Genomic DNA, 20,855 nt, shown 5'->3' with positions numbered 1-20,855 from the left:
CACCTCACAGGTGGCCACTGTTTAGCTGTGTGGTGTGCCTCCTTCTATCCTTTTTAACATAAATTGGATCATCCTCATATTATCCTGAAATTTTTTCTTTTTTTTTAATTGTACTTTAGATGAAGGTTTATATATAGAACAAACTAGCTTCTCATTAAACAATTAGTACATATACTGTTTTATGACATTGGTTAACAACCCTACAACATGACAACACGCTCCCTTCTCAACCTATTACCAGCTTTCCTGTCCCCTCCTGCCTTCTAGTCCTTACCCCTGGGCTGGTTGCCACTTTAGTCTCATTTTGTCAATTTTTTTTAGTTAGATGTCTGTAAGATATTTTTTGCATGCCATTACACCTCAATTTATTTTATCAGTTTCAATGCCTACAAGATATTCTATTCTGTAGTATGGATTATTCTTTTCCCTAGTGATGGAAATTTGGGTTGTTGCCAGTATTTAATCTCACAGTTAAAAGTAGTGCAACAATGAATATCTTATCCATGCCCTATTGTGCATGAGTGCATTTTTCTAAATAAGTATTTAGAGATGGCTTTATTAAGCCATAGAATATAGTCATGTTTGAAATTTTGATAGATACTGCCAAACTACACTCCAGTTTACTCGCCCTCAGCAGTATGTCAGCACTCTTTTTTCTGTATCCTCATCTACACTTCATATTATCAATTGCTTCAATAATTTTAAAATAGGAAAAAATGTTTCTTATGTGTGACATTATATTTTATTTACAACAACAGATTTTTAAAAATATTTTTAGAAGGATTTTGGTATAAAATATTTTCAACAGTGGTCACACATTTAAAATAACTACCTAAGATCAGCAGTACAAACTGACGGCTTCAGAGTGGTGTGGCCACAGACATGTTTCTATCTATAGATTGTTTTAAAAACTATTTTATAAATCAGTACCAGTGTTTTTAGATACGAAGGTTTTACACAGAACTAGCTCTTTGAAAAATTGAAAGAGCTGGCAGCACTGAGCAGCCCAAATTCTCATGTTTTCGATGTGCCGAATTCAATTCACAGCTGTCCCCGTTAGCTGGGAACGTGCTCTCCTTAGTTGGCACCTGCCTCCCTTATTACTGTCCTGACTCTGTAAGCATTCGATTTGTGAACCCTGTAGCTCAAGTGAAAGCAACATTAATCATTATAATAAAAGAAGGGAGGTTAGGAAGGAAGGAGAAAACCACATTGTTAGACCAAGGCAGAAAATAACTTATTAAAATACAACCAGAGAGTATCATGGTTGGTATGTATTAAGTGGGACTCTGCTTATCTGACTAATGCTTTGTTAGAAACTGTGGTCTGTTAGTTTATTCTGAGCCTTACTGTAAAATCCAGTGACTTGGAATATTTCCAGATTTTTTTTTGCCGAATATATTAAAAAAGCTCATATTTGATGTGTTACGTTTACATTTAACTTTTTCGAAGAAACGATAATTTAGAAATTTCAGTTGTAAGATAATTTACCAAAATCCCTGTTCATACTAGCTCACCATGCCTTCTCCTATGCCTGAGTACCTGAATGTGCACTACATTGGGGAGTCTGCCTCCAGGCTGCTGTTCTTATCAATGCACTGGGCACTTTCGATTCCTTCCTTCCAAGCTCTAGGGTGAGTGTTTTGAAGTCCTTGAATATAAATGTGATTTTGTAGCACAAATGTACAGTCAAAAAAAACTTTTGGGAGGATTTGTGGAGTAGGAAAAAAATGGTACAACATTGTAACTTAAATTTTGTCATTTATATGACAAACTATGGTAGCTAACCAATATTTTCTGTATATTCTTTTTATGTGGAAGAGTAATTCATACTTCATAATATAACTGAGTTAACAATTTAGATGGAATATATGCAGAGGAGCTGATAAATCATGGTTAGCGTTCGTGATAGGCTGTAAAGATAAGCAGTTGTTATTTATTTAGCATTCAAAGTTGCCCTCAATTCATGGTGACCCCATGCACAGTGGAATGAAATGCTGTCTGGTCCTGCGCCATCCCCATGATCAGTTGCAAATCGGACCAATGTGATCCATAGGATTTTCACTGGCTGATTTTTGGAAGGAGATCACTAGTCCTTTCTTTATAATCTGTCTTAGTCTAGGGTCATTGTTTTCCTCCCACCTCCACTTCCCATCTACTGTTTGAATATTCATCCCAGGCTTGTTAACTAAGGAGCTGAAACCTGCTTACAATGAATATGTTCAAATAGATATAATTGTTTTCCAATATTGTGGTTTAAAAAAAAAAAACAAAAGGAAAGAAAAAGCAAACCCTAAACTACAGTACCACTACAGTGATCTATAGGTTTGGCCCTGTCATAAAAGAGCGCATCTTTATTCTGTTCTGAAGTAATCCGATGGTATAGAAAATGAACTACTATAAGAAAACCAGTCTCTACCTAAAATGCGTCATATTTATTTAGAACGCTTTATAATAACTGATATTTAGAGACAGTGAAAAAAGTTGAGCCCACAGTCAGGAAATTGTTAATCCAGTCACAGAACCTCTCTACTCATCAATATTATTTAGCTAACAATTCACTTCAATACCATGTATGCCTCTTTTCCTGTTTGTCAAATGGGAATAATAACTGCCCATCTCTCATCCTTAGAGAATATTTTGACTGTGACTGAGAAACGTAACTGAATCACGACTGTAAAAGGCATACCGAGAACTCTACTGTAATTTGATTTATTAAGCACTGTTGGATAGCACACATTATTAAATCATATGCTTAAATAATACAATTACATAGACTAAAAGCCTGATTTTATAGTGTTAGCCTTTAAAACAGTTGTTAGCCCTTTCTGTTAAAATAACATTTAACCTTCAGAATTTTTCCAGTTTTTTTTTTTAAGAAAAAATTAAAATATAATATAAATTTACATGTTAGCAATTAGTAAACTCTAAAGCAAAAAGTGTAGTTTCCTAATAAGCTTTTAACTGGCATGCTTAGGCCTTGAAGAGTAACCTGGTGATATTTTTAATAATAGGCTATCAATTACAGTATTTTTTTACAAATAGCGCACCCATGTAAATAACATGTACACACATATAATGCACAGAAATGACAAAATTATGAAAAAACGGTCTGGCATAGCATGCCCACGCATATGCCGCAAGTGCCTCATAACATTTCCAGAAGTGAATTTCAGCCTCATTGACCCTCATTCAATAGTCCCGAGATGTTACTTTTGATATATTTGTGTAATAAAGGTATAAGCCATGATCAAGAAGTCATGGATCGAGTTTGGTAGTACCTGGTAATCAGAAAATAAATAATTGAAACTGTGGGTTTGTTTATATTAATTTAAGTTGATGATTATATCCCAATCCCTTTTGAGTCATTAATCTGAATCTTGGACCTACTGAAGCATGTCCATAAATCATGTGCTATCAGTTGGAAGTGTAAACAAAGCAAAGCCTACTCTGGCATAAATGGTGTCAAGTAGCAATCAATAGGAATCTTGATTCAGCCTGCGTTGACATAATTATCAGAGTCGTCTTCCAACTCTGGCTGTTAATTGGAGGAGTAAATAAAGCAAAACTGATACACCGTATCAGCAGTTGAATGAGAAAACCTTATCAGATCATCTTAAGTGAAACCATTAAGCTGTATTAGGTCTGCCTATTTCATGGTCTAATTCTGTCTTTGAAATCGTGGTGGTGTAGTGGTTAAGTGCTACGGCCGCTAATCAAAGGGCCAGCAGTTTGAATCTGCCAAGCGCTCCTTGGAAACTCTATGGGGCAGTTCTACTCTGTCCTATAGGGTCGCTGTGAGTTGGAATCGACGCAACGGCACTGGGTTTGGTTTGGTTTTGGTTAATTCTGTCTTATTATAGCCAGTGTCTTTGATCAATGATCATAAGTCACCTTGGTCATACGCTTACTTCTTGTACACCTCACATTTGAATTTTCCAATCTCTTTACTAGAACCAGCCAGTTATCAATTATATTGTACAATTTTTTTTCAGTTTATAAGTCTAAATCTTAGAACCCTTTAGGATCACAGCAGGAATTAAACACAAGTCCTGTACCATCAACTTCAAACTGAAAGTCACCATGAGGGTGGAAGAAGCAAGCAACAGAGTGACAGCGAGAGAGTTCGAGATTGAAGAATCATCCATTTGCTAGCGAGAGAGGTCGAGATTGGAGAATCATCCATTTGCTAATGGAGAGAGGAGAAAAAGGAGCTAGAGAAAATGAATCCACGAAAACGCACACGTCACGGACCCAAAGCAAAATGGCCTGAGTTGGAGAATGACTTGAAAGAAACAGATTATTTCTAAAAGGGAGCAAATCAAGTTGCCTCTACTGTCATAATTCAAATCAAATCAAAGCTTCTGGCAAATGAAAGAGGAATCCTAGATTTTAAGGCAGGTTTGCCAGGATTTCTAAATTCATGAAAAGGAGTGGCCTTTCTGTGAGAATGAGATCCACTGTAGCCAGCAGCTTCCAGATGACTTGGAGTAAAAAATGGTCAACTTCTGCAAATTCGTCCCCAAAGAAATCTCTGAATTCATTATCTCTGCAGTGGGCATAATTACTGTATTTTAACACAAATAATGTGTGCCTTGTATGTTTGTTTACCAACAGCACCCCTGCAAGTATTTGCATAAACATGCTATGCTAATTTCTTTTTACAGCAACATGTAAAAAAAATTGACATAGTGGTGCTTATGAAAATACCTCTTGGCGGGGGGAGCGCAGTGCAGGCAAACGTAGAAGGCGCGTGTTATTTGCATAAAAATGCAGTAACATGGACAAGGTTCTGATGTCTTTTGATATTCCAGCCACCAGGACTGTAGCTGCTTCAGGTATGGAACAACCCCTGGGCACAAGAGGGCTTGCTTCACTGTAGTCCTTGTTTGCACTGTGAGTGGAGTGAACTTAAAGCCAATGGTGATTTACAAGAGAGTTACCCTGCCCCATGAAAAACTGCCCCCTGGTGTGGTTCATTGTAATAAGTAGGGAAGGATGGATTCTGATGTTATAAAAGTATGAGTAGATAAATGTTACAGGGCCATGCAGCAGGGACTGTTTTTGAAGTCTTTATTAATTTTCGGTGCCATGGCTGCTCACAAAAAAAAGTCCAAAATGATATTAACTGGCGCCCATATAGCAGTCATACCTGGTGGCCTTACCTGCAAGCTGTAGCTGCTAGGTATAGTGGTTAACCACCCATTCAAGGCTTTTGTGAGAAGATAGTGGAATGAATGGATGCAATCTGGGATTCATGAGTTCACACCATCAGGACCACTGAAGCAGGCGATGTTTGCAGAAGTCTGCAAGTGGGTAACTTCTGCTTGAGGGAAAATAACTCCAGAAACCCTCCACAACAGCCTCAGAAAGGCTGGGATTGTGTATCAGCAGAGTACTGATATGAAGATGAAGACGCTGAAGGTAGCGATGATGATTAAATCATTTCGGAAGTCACGAAAGAGCATCTGTAGGAAGCTATTAGATATCTCAGTGATGATAGTGATGAGAGATTGGACTTTGAAGGGTTCCGGAAGTTAAATGACTATGATGAATGAATAAACTAAAATGGCCTATTTTAAGGTGAAAGCACAATTTCTTTTGGTGACTTTTATTTGTTGATTTCGAAGACACTGATTATAGAAAAATGAAGTGGCAGTTTAAAATTTATGAAAGTAATAAAATATAAACAACATCTTCCTGTAGTTTTAGACCTAGGATTATTACTTATTAATTTCTAGCTTTTCATGTATTCATACTCTTTGGTATCAACATGGCATCCCATTTCTATCACGAGCCAGTTCAGTTCATCATTGGTTGTACTTGGTTTAGGAAAATGTTGTTGTTAGGTGCTGTCTAGTCAGCTCTGGCTCATAGTGACCCTGTGTACAACAGGATGAAACATTGCCTGGTCCTGCGCCATCCTCACAGTTGTTATGCTTGAGCCAGTTGTTGCAGCCACTGTGTCCATCTCGTTGAGGATTGTCCTCTTTTCACTGACTCTCTACTTTAAAAAGCATGATGTCCTTCTCCAGGGACTGATCCCTCTTGACAATATGTCCGAAGCATGTGAGACATAGTCTTGCCATCCTTGCTTCCAAGGAGCGTTGTGGTTGTATTTCCTCCAAGGCAGATTTGTTTGTTCTTTTGGCAGTCTGTGATATATTTAATATTCTTTTCCAAACCACAATTCAAAGGCATCAATTCTTCTTCAGTCTTCCTTATTCATCTTTCTTACTCTGCTCTGTCCTATATGGTCACTATGAGTTGAAATCGACTTCACCACAGTAGGTTTTAGGAAAATACCTACCTTAAATGAAATTTCTATGAGATCAGTTTTATTCTGGTGACATTAAATTTGTTGGACAGGGAGAAAAATTGAAATCGAAGTCAGCAACATGTAAAAAAGATTGGTATAGCACACTTATGAAAATAACATGAGAGGCATTGCGCTGTTTACAAAAAAAAATGATAAGTACATTGTTTGCATAAGATACTATAATAAACAACAAAAGAAAGGAATTTTCAAGAAAGTAATTTGAACTCATTGAATTATTCATAATACTATGGATCTTAAGTACTCGTGTTAAACTGGGCGTAATTATCCTTGGAAATAACCTAAATACTGAAGAGATGAAATATAAAGTGTGAGGTGTCCAGTTATAATTAATTTTTATAGTGACAGCTACATTTTCCTGTGATCTCTGTGGAAAATCCGTTTTAACATAAGAATAACAGTATTCTTTGCAATTAGAATACCTATTGATTTAGCATTCAAGGCCATTGATTGCTCCATAAACTCCTATTTCTTATCCTTGTCTCTGTGATTTATAGGCTTATTTATGTGTTGACTTAATCAGACGGATAAGGAGTAAATGCTAATGACAGAAAAAAATCTGTTACGTGGTACTAAAAACTATTCTAAATCTCCTAGGAACTGGTACTGGTTACATTTTTATTTCTAGATACCAATTTTATAGGGAGAAGTAGATGAACAACATTAATCATTTTCTAAAAGTCAAGATTGTTTTGATCACTTATCTTAATGGAGGGGAACAGTAGCTTAAAGAATCTTGAACAGTGCATGGTTAATATCATTTGTATTTGGTTTCTCTATTTTACAAAGGTGTTGCTTTTGTGTGTAAGGTTTATATTTTTAGTATTTAAAGAAACTCAGTTGTTGCTTTTAAGTCCTTCCTGCATAATTCGATGGTAACCAACTATGAGCTAGTACTAAACTCAGTTTGGGAGCACCTGGCATGGTTTGCCTAGAGTAAGTATGCAGCAATTCTGTCTGCCTAGATTCTTACAACATAACTGACAATTCCAAGCCACCATCCTTTGTCACAAGAGACTTTATTTATTGGGTAAGTAGGAAACCTTCCACTAAATGCTAAGCTTAAATGTTAAAACTTTAAAAATATCGCTGAAACAAAGTAATGTTTCCTGTAACTTGGTGGGTTTGAAATCAGCTCTGCTGCCGTTATCACTGCTTATTTTCCCCTAAGTACCATGCCCTCAGTTCAAGCAGATGCCACTAAGGAAAGAATAAGGCTTTGGGTTTATTCATGCAGATGCAAAATGGTTAGGTTATCCCCAGGTATAAAAACCAAACCTATTGCCATCAAGTCAATTCTGACTCATAGCGACCCTATAGGACAGGGTAGAACTGCCCAGTAGAGTTTCCAAGGAGCGCCTGGCAGATTTGAACTGCCAACCTTTTGGTTAGCAGCTGTAGCACTTAACCACTACACCACCAGGGTTTCCATATAGATGACTCAAAAGTCATACTTCTTTATCAAAATAAATAGTATAAACAGTGATCTCCTTGCTAATTGTGAGTATTGCATACATATTTTAACGGATGTGAACAATATAATGCAGTAGTTAAAGAGAAATACTGTGAGATATTTAAAAAAGATGGTACATTTACTATTATGCAACTTAATGCTTAAAAAAAAAAATTGGGATCTTGACTGATACCTTAATTACCCTCTCTCCTCAGCTCCTTTTACTTACCAAGGGAAAAATATTTTGCAAATAGATAATATAGTGTGACTATGATAGTCATTTGTTTTGTTTTCCTAATAGGAAAAAAAAAATCACAAAATATCAGCTTTAAATAGGAAGTCTCTACTGAGAAATTTGACTTTAGCATTTTACTTGCTTAATTTCCCTGAAATAATTTATACAAGAGCGTAGAGTGTGTCCGAGAAGCTGGGCCATATGAAGAAGTATGGGGCATCGGAATTGGAGGAGGACTCATTAACAGTCTGCATTATACAGATGACCTGACCTTGCTTGCTGCACGTGAAGAGGACTTGAAGCGTTTACTCATGAAGATCAAAGACTACAGTCTTTAGTATGGATTACACCTCAACATAAAACAAAAGTCCTCATAACTGGACCAGTAAGCAACATCACGATAAATGGAGAAAATACTGAAGTTGTCAAGGATTTCGTTTTACTTGGATCCACAGTCAATGCCGGTGGAAGCAGAAGTCAAGAAATCAAGTGATGCATCGCATTGGGCAAATCTGCTGCAAAAGACCTCTTTAAAAGTGTTAAAAAGCAAAGATGTCACTTTAAGGACTAAGGTGCCCCTGACCCAAGCCATGGTGTTTTCAGTCACCTCATATGCATGTGAAAGCTGGACAACGAATAAAAAGACTGAAGAAGAATTGATGCCTTTGAATTGTGGTGTTGGCAAAGAGAAGAATATACCGTGGACTGCCAGGAGAACCAACAAATCTGTCTTGGAAGAAGTACAGCCAGAATGCTCTTTAGAAGCAAGGATGGCGAGACTACATCTCCCGTACTTTGGGCATGTTATTAGGAAGGACCAGTTTCTGGAGAAGGACATCATGCTTGGTAAAGTAGAGGGTCAGTGAAAAAGAGGAAGACCCTCAATGAGATGGATTGACACCATGGCTGCAACGATATGCTGAAGCATAACAACAGTTGTGAGAGTGGCACAGTACCAGGCAGCATTTCGTTCTTTTGTACATAGGGTTACTATGAGTCGGAACTGACTAGACAGCACCTAACAACAACAACATCAGACTTTCGATACTGGGTTCAAATTCTGGTTCTGTCCACCTGCTAACTTCATATCTTTGGACCAAGTTATTTAACCTCACTGAGGCTCAATGTCCACATCTGTGAATTAGGAGGAAAAATACTTCCCTGTGGGCTGTGACACTTAGGTGAGATAATGAATGTAAACTTATCTAACCCACTGCCTGCTATAAAGTAGATAATAAATGGTATTTTTCCCTCATTTTCTCGGGAACCTCTGTCTTAAAGGGGGCTTGCTGTTTTTCTTTTCTAATGACCCTTTAAAAAAAGCATTTGAACAATTTAGGTAACTATACTAGGATGTGACTTCTTCCTCTTTTTTGGGGGGGAGGGTAAAATTATAAATAGATATTTTTTGCTTTCATTTAGCTTTTTGACTTTTCCTTAACCAACTTTATAGCTCCTTGGGCTCACAGTGGAAACAAAATAATCCACTAGTTTATTCCTTAGTTGCTGCTTTTCATCTTTTTTCCCTTAGGGGTACATGTAATAATTCTGATATTCCCTCATTCTCTGCACTGATAGTCCTTAATCTCTTGTCTGAGTCTAACCCCAACAATTTCAAGGCGCTTTCTTGCTGTTAGATGTAGCACACAGGCCAGTAAGAGCTATGATTTTTTTTCAATTGCCTCCGTTCTTTTTCCTTTCCTGTGTTTACTATTTACCTTGGTTAGCTGTTCCCTCTTTATAGCTTAAGAATCAGAGCTTAAGGTGAAAACCGAATTGTTTGAACCTTTTCTTCATGTTTGTTTTTCATTTTTGTAACATTTTAAAATTATACTGATGTATATAACTAAAAAAAAAAAAAAAAAAAGAAGTTAAAACCTCATTCTCCAGTGGTAACTACCCAACTGTTAAAAGTTTGGTGCCTTCCAGATCTTTTCCATCCCATATTTAAATAATCAAAAACAATTTACAGATTCTTTTCTTTGACTTGCATTTTACACTTGTATTATAGACTTCTTTCTATGTCAGCAGTTTTAGATTTGCCGTGTTCTTAATGACTGCCTAGTATTCCAGTTTATGGATTTATTATTATTTACTTACTCAACCTTTATCAGTAGACATTTAGGTTGTTGCTTGTTTTCTTTGTTATTATATACTGTGCTACAATAATATGGTTGCGTATCTTTGCCTACTTGTGTTACTCTTTCTACAAAATGGATTTCTAGAAGTAGAATTATTGAGTCTAAGAGGGTGTACGTTTTAATTTTTTATGCCTCCACCACCAGTTGGCATCAGGTTGGTTCTAACTCATGACAACACCATGTGTATCAGAGAAGAACTATGCTCCACAGAATTTTCAGTGGCTGATTTTTTGGAAGTAGATTGTCGGGACTTTCTTCTAAGGCTCATCTTGGTAGACTTGAACCTCCAACTTACAGATTACAAGCCGAGCACCACCCAGGGACCCTAATTTTTGATAGGTACTATCAAATTGTCCTTCAGAAAAGGTGTTGAGCCAGCTTTAATGTCCATCAGCAATGTGTAAAAATGCTTATATTTCACTTCAATTCTGGATTTTATCCGTCTTTTCTGATAAGTGAAAATAGTATCTTTTTTTATTTTTTTAAATAAATCTAAGTTTACTTTTAATCATTTTTTTTTTGAATGGCAAGTAGTCCTTCTCAGATGATGGAGAAGGGGAATCAGCCAGGACTTCAAATTTCATCTGAATAATTCCCAGTGAGAAAAATTAATTTCTATAACTCTTGAGTTAATATGCTTTCAAGTATATTCAATTCTTAAATAAAATGTAATTTAGTACAAAGGTTATGGTTCTTAATAATGTATTAAGAAGAGAAGAATGTAAACACTTTTCATCAGCATATATATTTCCTGTTAGGATGTTCCCACCAACTTAAATCTCTTTAGAGAAATGAAATGTTATAATTTCATTATTTTTAATGAAGTATATAGTTTTTGGTTTACAGAGTATTTAATTGTAAAAGAGCCCATGCCGGCAACATTTCCAGCTCTGCCTTTTTCTAAGTTCTCACTTCTGCCTCTTCTGTCTCCCTTAAGAATCAGGTATCATCTGCTGAATTCCTTCTGTGTGCCATGTTTGCCGTTCACTGAGATACAGAAATGAATACGAGAGTCTCTGCCTTCATTGAGGTTTTAATCTAGTGAAGGAGTCAGACCTGTAAACTAGTAAATTAGAATATGGTAAAATAAGTAGAAGTGTATAGATGGAATCTAAGGGGAAATGATTAACTGTCTTGATAGAGGAGTGTAATAAGAGAAAGTTTCTTCAAGACAGTGAGCTCTGAGCAAAATTTTAAGGGATGAATAAGGAATTAACCAAGAAAACAGTGTGGGAAAAGGACATTCCAAGAAGGGAGAACAGCATTTAGTAATTCACTTAACAGTTTTTATTGAACACCTACTACCTGTTCATTTTCACCTCAGCAAGTTTGCCCTTGTTCTTCTTCCTGGAATACTACCCACCCCTCACCCCCCATCTTCCTTTTTAAAAGTTCTCTCCCATCTTTTTCTACTCAAAAAAGACAGCTTTTTAAAATGACCTTACCTGAATCTCCCCCCGTTTTCTAATGTATCATACTATTTTTTAATAATGTAGCATTTTTTACCTAAAATTAGTTATAAGTGTGTATGTATCATATTTATATAGAATATATAAAAAATTTTAAATTATATGTTTGCTCGTTTATTGTATTTTTCTCAGTTTCATGAAGGCAAACTTTAATTGCTATTTCTCCAGTGGCTAGAACAGTGCCTCGCGTATACTTTATGCCATGGCTTATTCACATAATTCTTATATTTGGGTCTCATGATAACTTGGAGCAAGATATAGAACATATGGTGTCTTTATTTTATAGAGTTAAACACCCTCAGATTTGGGAAACTTATTTGCCTGATTGTAATTGAATAATAAGTAGGTGATGTAGGTTTAGAATTCTGGTGCCTTAACTCTTATTCTAATGCATCTTCTACTCTGTCATGCTGCTGAGGTTTCTAATTTAGACATTCAGGAAAGGGCTTTTGACCTTTCTTGTCTCTTGCTGGAGCCCTGGTGGCACTGTGATTAAGAATGCCACTACTAACCAAAAGGTTGGCAGTTCGAATCCACCAGCTGCTTCTTGGAAACCCCATGGGACAGTTCTAATTTGTCCTGTAGAGTTGCTATGAGTCAGAATCGACTCAGTGGCTATGGGTTTGGTTTGAGGTTTTGGTTATCTCTAGCTACTCCAAGTAAAATCCATGTATATCTCATAAATAGGGATACCAAGGTCTCCTCTGAAAACTGCTTACAGAATAAATCATTGCTCTAGGAGATTGGTTGCTTTCCTGCCATCAAATAATTCTAATTACCCTTTTTAAAAAATGTATTTACATACATTGATGGCAAAAGAAACTTGGGAAAGGTGTTCTAAATATGTACTTTTGCTTTTTAAAAAAAAAACAGTATTCCATCTTTCTCCGTGAAATGTGAGATTAAAGCCCAACCTTTTTAGTTTGAAATATGATTTGCAACTATTCTTATATACAGGCTGAATGGTTAATAAGCTAGCTAATATTTATATTTCTAAGCAATTCTTCATCAGTTTCTATCAACTGTACAAAACAGAATTGATCAAGTTCATACACAGTTGGACTTTGTAGAGTATTTTTAGTTAAGTAATATTTTATTCTTAAATATATGAGTTGTAAAGTTTATAAAATTTAATACTGTGTGACTTTTTTTTTGTTTTTGTTTCTACGTAGGCAAGAAAACAGCATATCATTGGTGAAAGCTTACTGGAATGAACTTTTTACTCTTGGTCTTGCCCAGTGCTGGCAAGTGATGAATGTGGCAACTATATTAGCAACATTTGTCAATTGTCTTCACAGTAGTCTCCAACAAGGTAAAAGGCACCTATTGAATTTCTTTTCTGGGATATAGGAGGAGGAATCAGTTTTATAAAATGTTATGATTAAAGTTACATATCTGATGATTATATTAATAACCCTTTAAATAACATTCGTTTTTACTTTAGATAATTTTTATATTTTGATAAATCCATCTGAAAATATTTTTAAATGAGAGCACAACAAAATTGAAACAAGTGTATTTAAATCTGGCAGGCTATATCTGACCAGGCCCTATGAATTGTTGAAATTGTTACACTTTGAGAGGTAACAAAGAATCCAGGGTTAGCTTATGTAGTAGTGATCAGACAATCCCACCAGGTTTTGAACTACGTTTACTTGGAAATTACTTTTCCTTTCCTTACCATATTTCAGTTCCTCATATTTTTACATTATTTTTAAATCATCTGCTTCCTCCTGATATTTAAAGGCAGAGGAATGACCGTAATCTTATCAGCAGTAGATCTCTACTAGAAGGTAACACCACATTCTCATCTCATTTATGGACTCCTAGCCCTGATTGGTTTCTCATCTAACTGTAGTGTGTGACACTGGTTCCCTTCAGTAGAGCTGTGGTTGACGAATCAGATGTGCGTTAATCATCTTCCTCCGTGGTAGATTCAAATATTTATTGTAACAGTTAATTTTACTCAGTTTTTCTTTGGTCTTGGCAGTGTTTTTGCTAAGTGTTTGCCTTTATTATAGAGTATTGGTAATTTTTCAAAATCTAGATGGCTTTTCTAATATTTTCAACCAATATAAGCTTAAATAAAATCTCAGTACTTGAATTTGAGTCCTTTGTACTTTGGTTGGCCAGTTTTCAAGTGGTTGTCTTTATGACTGATATTTGCAAAGGTGCATTTGAGAGGAAGCACTACATTTAGGGTTTTTCATGCTGAACAACTTTCGTTTTTTGGAATGAAGAGTGTCCGAAGATGATGAGTTTCATATATAATTCACACAAAATTTTAACCTTTTATAGATTGGTTATATTGGAACCTAGAAATTAGTGAGAAGGAAATATATTCTATGAAAATAGTCATGCATTTTAAACAAAAACTGGAAACTTGTTTTTTGTTTGTTTTAAATTAAAGATAAAATGTCAACAGAAAGAAGAAAACTATTAATGGATCACATCTTCAAACTACAGGAGTTTTGTAACAGCATGGTTAAACTCTGCATTGATGGGTATGAATATGCCTACCTGAAGGCAATAGTACTCTTCAGTCCAGGTATATAAACATTTACTTCTTATTTAAAATGCAAAATTTGAGAATGTGAAGAAGTCAGAACCCTAATACCTTGCTGGAAGGAACGTAAAATGGTGTGGTTGCTTTGGGAAACAGGAAGTTCCTCAAAATGTTAAACGTAGAGTTACCATATGACTCAACAGTTCCACACCTAGATAGAGGCCCAAGACATGAAGATATATGACCACACAAAAATTTGAACATGACAGTTGGTCTCTACCCACCTAGAGCAAAGGAGAATGAAGAACACCAAAGACACAAGGAAAATATGAGCCCAAGAGAAAGAAAGGGCGCATAAACCAGAGACTGTATCAGCCTGAAACCAGAACTAGATGGTGCCCAGCTACCACCAATGACTGCCCTGACAGGCAACACAACAGAGAATCCCTGATGGTGCAGGAGAAAAGTGGGATGCAGACCTCAAATTCTAGTAGACCAGACTTAATGGTCTGACTGAGACTGGAGGGACCCCAGAGGTCATGGCCCCCAGACTCTGTTAGCCCAAAACTAAAACCATCCCCAAAGCCAACTCTTCAGACAAGGATTAGACTCAACTATAAGACATAAAATGATACTGGTGAGGAGTGTGCTTCTTAGCACCAGTAGACACATGAGACTGTGTGGGCAGCTCCTGTCTGGAGGCGAGATGAGAAGGCAGAGGGGGATAGGAGTGGATTGAATGGACACAGAAGATACAGAGTAGTGAGAAGGAGTGTGCTGTCACTCTGTAGGGAGAGCAACTAGGGTCATATAACAATGTGTGTATAAGTTTTTGTGTGAGAAACTGGTGAATTGTAAATTTTCACTTAAAGCACAATAAAAAAAAAATTGTATGTGAATGTTTAAAGAAGTATTATTCAAAATAGCAAAAAAGTAGAAACAATCCAAATGTACATCACCTGATCAATGAGTAAAGAAATAGTGGTAATATCTATACAATGGAATATTTTTCAGCAATAAAAAGGAATGAAATACTGGTATAGGCTACAACATGGATGAACCTTAAAACCATTATGCTAAGTGAAAACAGGCAGTCACAAAGGACCATATATTGTATAATTCCATTTATCTGAAATGTCTAGAATAGACAAATCTACAGAGGCAGAAAATAAATTAGTGGTTGCCAGGAGCTAGGAAGAGGAGAAAATGGGGAATGACTGCTAATGGTAGGAGGTTTATTTTTGGTGTGACTAAAATTAGATTGTGGTGAACTCTTTGAGTATGCTTAAAACTGTTTTGTACATTTTAAAACATTGAGTTTTATGGCATGTCAGTTGGATCTCAATAAAAGAAAAATAGTGTTCTTTGCTGGTTTGGTAAACTGAAAGTCTTACTACTACATTTTTCCTTCCTTTGTTGTAGCTCACAGATTTTAAACTTTGATTACACTGAATGTACAGAGACTATTCTATTATTTGTACATATTAAGGCTTCTTTGCCCAGTGTGAACCAGTATCTAACATTAGAAATTTATCTGGCTATATAAGGAACATTGAAGAAACCAATTATATGACATGGTAAACCTTTACTTTGTCACATCAGCATTTGAATCCTTAAGTATGTTTTGTTTAGGCATTATTAAAGGCAAAGTGAGAGATGAGTATTACTGTATTAATGGATTAAATTCCCAAACACCTTATTAGAGGTAATAACAAATAGAAAAATGGGCCTTTTATTTGTCTGTCAGTTTTAGAGTTTTCACATAAAATGACAGTAACTTCAATAGTCAGTTTCTGAATAACAGAATTTTTAGGTTCTGTATTTTTTATTCTGGAAATGTATTTCTTTTCCTGTAAAAGAAAATAAAGTTATCTGAGGAACTTTGCCTCTTATCCTCATTGGAACCAACAAGATAATTAAAGCTTTTTTTGTACTGTTTATTCTAAAGTTTCACAAGAGTTAATAAAATATATCTCCATTTTTATTATAATTTGCCACTTTTGTTTTACTTAAAATTGGAAGAACATAGATTTGGAGTTAGAATTACAAGGTCATTTTATTTGATTAAATATTTCCAGATTTTTACCACGTTTTATTCTTTTTAATCAGGACAGAGCTTTCCTTGATTTTTTAGAAAAGCGTATCTTACGTGAAGCATAATTTTTATGAAATTCTTTAAATATTATCATTTTGGTGGAATGCCATAATGACCATTGAAATGTTTATATAATTTCATGTGTATATCAATTTTTTTCTGATAGAGATGATGTTCTAGTATCATAATTTCATACTCCTTTTAAGTTTTTTCTTTATTAAAAATACAATATAGTATAATCTGCAAATATTTCATGAGATTAAAGATTTTCTAACGAAACTGAGTCATCTCATTTTTGTTCCTATTGAAAGCAAAGTGATCAAAATCCTTCCTTTCCTTTTTGGAATGAGGAGAAAGCTATTCTGGTAGAACCCATTTGTCTCATTTTTTATTAGATGTTAGAGTGTATATGAGATTACATTGTTGTAAGTGATTAAGATACAGTACCTGATATATAGTAGGTGGGCTTAATAAATATTTGTGGAATGGAGATGCGTTCTATGAAGGGTTTTTTTTTTTAACTGAACTATTTTGACACCCCTTTTCATCTCCACTCCTAGTGCTTTATTAAATGAGCATTTAGAACTAGGATAATAATACATACTTTAATATTTCAGATCATCCAGGCCTAGAAAACATGGAACAGATTGAAAAATTTCAGGAAAAGGCTTATGTGGAATTCCAAGATTACATAACCAAAACATACCCAGATGACACCTACAGGTATGTGAAAGTTAAATAACTAAATTCATTTTTAAAACTTTTTAAAATCTATTATTTCATTATTTTCCATTCCAAGGGTAATTAACCTTGACCTTTGAAATAGTGAATGCCTTTAATAGCAACAGTGCATTATAAGCATTCTACATGCAGTATTTCATCTAGTTCTCACATTTTGTATAAGAAGAGTTTTCAGCACAGGGGAGATTAAATAACTTAGTATAACGCAGTAAATGGCAGAGCCTGACTGTGAATGCAGGCAGTTTGACTCTGGAGTCCAAACTCTTTGTTTTCTTCAGATGAAATACTGAATTTTAATAGTAAAAGTGGGAAAAATATTTTAATGAATGAAAAAGCACTATTAGACAATATTTTATAATTAGTTTTGAAACAGGGCTTGTGATATTTCTATTCCTTGCCAATGTTTTTTGAAAAAACAAAAAAATGTCTTTTATAAGATTAGCTCAGTTTTGAAGAAAAGTAGTGTAGCAGAGTAGTTAAACACATGACATCAAAGCCAGACTACCTCGGTTTGAATCCCAATGCCGCCACTTCCTAGCTTTATAAAACCCTGGGCAAGTAGCATAGGCTGCATAGCGTGGCAGTTAAGAGCAGAGCTTTGCTGTGGAGCCTCTCGGGGCTGCGTTTATATCTAGGTAACTGTGATACACTCTAAGGCTTGAGAATACAAAAGCTTTGATTTTAACTTTTGAAAATGAGATCTTCATTAAATTAGGCCACAATCAGTATACATACAGGAATTACTCATTTTTATACTGAATTTTTTTTTTAATGTACAACCTTAACACCCTACTCCCCCACTTTTTTTTTTAGGCTGTCCAGACTACTACTCAGATTGCCAGCTTTGAGATTGATGAATGCTACAATCACTGAAGAATTGTTTTTCAAAGGTCTCATTGGCAATGTACGAATCGACAGTGTCATCCCTCATATTTTAAAAATGGAGCCTGCCGATTATAACTCTCAAATAATTGGTCACGGCATTTGAAAGCCGGAATCTCAGTGCTGTGAACCTGTTCTGTGCCAGAACACAAGAAGACACCAAATTGAACTCATTGCTTCCAGAGTAGCTGGAAATTTTGACTTTAAAGAGTAACCAAAATCCAAGATGTTGTTATTTTAACGTCCTTAAGAAGAATTTTTAAAGTGATTGGGCCAGGTAGTAGGAATTAGAATTTCCCTTCCTGTCATATAAGGAGGAATGCTATGAATCTGTTCTTGGTGAAGATGACACCTAAAGCTGTCACCTCTTGACTATCTAAACTAAGATCTCATTCTATTTTATTTTATAAAACAAATAAATTAGTCCTATTTTTCAGAATTGTGTTCTATTCATATTTAACTTCATTATAAACCAGTACAATCACATAATGGTCAGAAATCCTTAAGGAGGATTTTCTGGATTTTATTCTTCCATAATATAATTCTGTTTTGTTTTAATTACCATGTCAAAAGAAGATTATTTTATGCTCAATGGTATAATGATAACAGAACTATAGGAGACAATTGAATATATATTTTTTGCCTTTTGTAAATATCATGGTGTCCTTTAGTATATACTACTCTCATTGCTGGCAGTGAGACATAGACCATATGTGCTCTTAAGAATTGACATTTTTAGTGTATGTTCTTAGTTACAAGCACTTTTTATTTATGCAGCAGAAAATTGTTTTTGATGATAATATGGGGTTCATGTTTTAATATGTTTGGTTTACTGCTGTTAAAGGTAGTAGAGACTGAGCCCTGAATGTTCCAGTATTTTGAAATAGATAATTAAAATTGTTGTTCTTCCCTTCCATAAAAAGTATTCTGACCTCTCTTCTTCTCTTCTGACTTTATTATAGCTTCCTGACCCTGCCATGGGATTTAGCCAGTTACTTTTAGGTCATTAGAAAAATTCACCCAATTTTTTAAATAATTGATTTATCATAGCTAATCCATGTTTTCATGGTGAGTTAGATAATTATTTTAAATCAAATTGATAATTTAAAAAATATAACAATTTCTATAATATACAAAGGAATATACACCGATTTTTCACTATAAAAAGTGGAGAAGTAGATACTTTAACTACAGTATAAAGATCGCCTTCTTATTGCCACAACAAAAGCATTTTAGACTCTCCTTTGATGTCTTCCATGTTGATGTTTTCCTTAGCAAGCCTGGTACTGTTAAATGTTTTTTTGCTCTGGCTTCTTAATTATTCTGGTATTACTGTTGATTTTTTTTTTAAAACAAATATGGAGATTTTATTATACTTAAAGTACATTTTTTATAAAAATTTTTACAATAGAAGAGAAGCTGGATTTTTGGGGGAGTGTGGTCTTTATTAATTGCTACTTTATAGTAAATCAAATGTTTAAAAGTTTAAAGGTTTATCAACTTACATTCTTTACCAACTTATTAAAGGAGACTTTTTTCCCTATTAAAAATAAGAATTTTGTAAAATATGCAAATGAAAAATCAATAGGTTTATACCTCTATAAACCTAATGTAATAAGCCAAAGACTGAGGAAAATAGTTCTTTAAAACAATATACTAATGATTAAGATACATGTTTCTTTCAGGTATTTTCTTTCAGGTATTTTTCCCGATTAAGTTTGTAGTTATATTTGGAAGCATTTTTAAAAAACTATATTAAAATGTGACTTGCATTACAAATCTGTATCCTCCTAGTATATATGATTTAAGTGTTGTATTCAATTTTGATTATCCATTTTTTTGTTCCATTGTGTTTTCATCCTAAAGTATATGCCTACTATGTTAAGAAAGCTTTAGTAAGTATTATTACTGATATAAAGTAATAGGTTCCTTTTAAATTCAAGTGCTTAAAATTTCATCTTTCTTGATTTAGAATGGATGGAGTAAGCTTTCATTTTATCCTATAAAGTACTTTCTTGCATTCTACTATCGAACCCGTTTCACCACCTTCTACAACAGTTATGTCTAGATGCTGACCCAAGAGATGTGTTGGCAGATTTCTACAGGATTTACCTCTTGTGTGTGTTTGTGTGTGTGTGTGTGTGTGTGTGTGTGTGCGCGTGCACGCATGCTCTTGGATGAGATGATTTTACTTAAAATACTTCCAGCAAGAGAAAAACGTGGTAAACGTTTCCACGTTACATATTTTAGTTTGAAGACTTCAGCTAAATATTACATATTGACCATTATATAATTTTTTCCATCCTGAAATCGAAGTAAAATGACAGTAAAGTATAACAACACAAAGACAAAAAAGAGAGATAGAGGGAAGAAACCAAAGAATAAGAGAGTTCAATAATTTTGGGGGGGGCCAAAATCAGATGGAGAAAGACTAACTTAGCAGAGCCAGAACCAAGGAACTAGATTGAGTGCCCATAAAAGGCAATGAGAAAGAAACCAGTGTATTTTATAGTAACATTAGATGTTAAAATTGTCACATGCATAATGTAACTGTGTCTATGATACGTTTAAAGAAAGAAAAAGTGGAATCAAAAGTTGAGCAAGAAACAGGAGCAGCAAAAATGACCAAATACATTTGAAAAATACCCAAAAGGCATCTAGAAATTTAAAAAAAAACTAGTTGAAATTAAAAAATCAACGCATAATGAAAGATTATGCCTTGAATACCACATTTAACTCTGCCTCTTGAAACAGCATTAAAACACAGCCAAAGGACTTTTTTGTAAGGCATTATCTCACAAAGACAAAAATTACGAGAAATAAATGATAGCCACAAAATTTTGAAAGCTGAAAAGCATGAAGGTTTGTGGTAGTTATCCTAGCAGACCTGAGAAGGCTAGCTTCTAATGCTACAGTGGGAAAAGCCGAGAAGCAACCTGATCTGCATTGCAGCACCTCCAAAACGTTCTGGTATTTCAGCATCTCCTCTGGAAAGG

General features: G+C 35.0%; 1 protein-coding gene across 8 annotated transcripts in view; it reads left to right on the top strand.

Moving 5' to 3' along the window:
- The window catches only part of NR2C1 (nuclear receptor subfamily 2 group C member 1), a 57,888-nt gene extending 38,292 nt beyond the window's left edge, over window positions 1-19,596 (top strand). For 5 of the 8 annotated variants that reach the window (XM_049884100.1, XM_049884099.1, XM_049884103.1 and 2 more), the window contains 5 exons: window positions 1,513-1,634; window positions 12,808-12,947; window positions 14,046-14,183; window positions 16,854-16,959; window positions 17,791-19,594. In XM_049884100.1, the coding sequence (XP_049740057.1) occupies window positions 1,513-1,634; window positions 12,808-12,947; window positions 14,046-14,183; window positions 16,854-16,959; window positions 17,791-17,965 (681 nt within the window). In that variant the 3' untranslated portion in view covers window positions 17,966-19,594. Of the gene's footprint in view, window positions 1-1,512; window positions 1,635-12,807; window positions 12,948-14,045; window positions 14,184-16,853; window positions 16,960-17,790 lie in introns of all 8 variants that reach the window. The other 3 variants (XM_049884104.1, XM_049884105.1, XM_049884106.1) reach the window with 2 other exon arrangements.
- Window positions 19,597-20,855: the final 1,259 nt, after the last annotated feature.

The sequence above is a fragment of the Elephas maximus genome, chromosome 4 (genome assembly GCF_024166365.1).
Source record: "Elephas maximus indicus isolate mEleMax1 chromosome 4, mEleMax1 primary haplotype, whole genome shotgun sequence".
NCBI classification, from domain to species: domain Eukaryota; kingdom Metazoa; phylum Chordata; class Mammalia; order Proboscidea; family Elephantidae; genus Elephas; species Elephas maximus.
The sequence above is the reverse complement of the archived record's forward strand: the minus strand, read 5'-3'. Positions and strand labels throughout refer to the sequence as shown.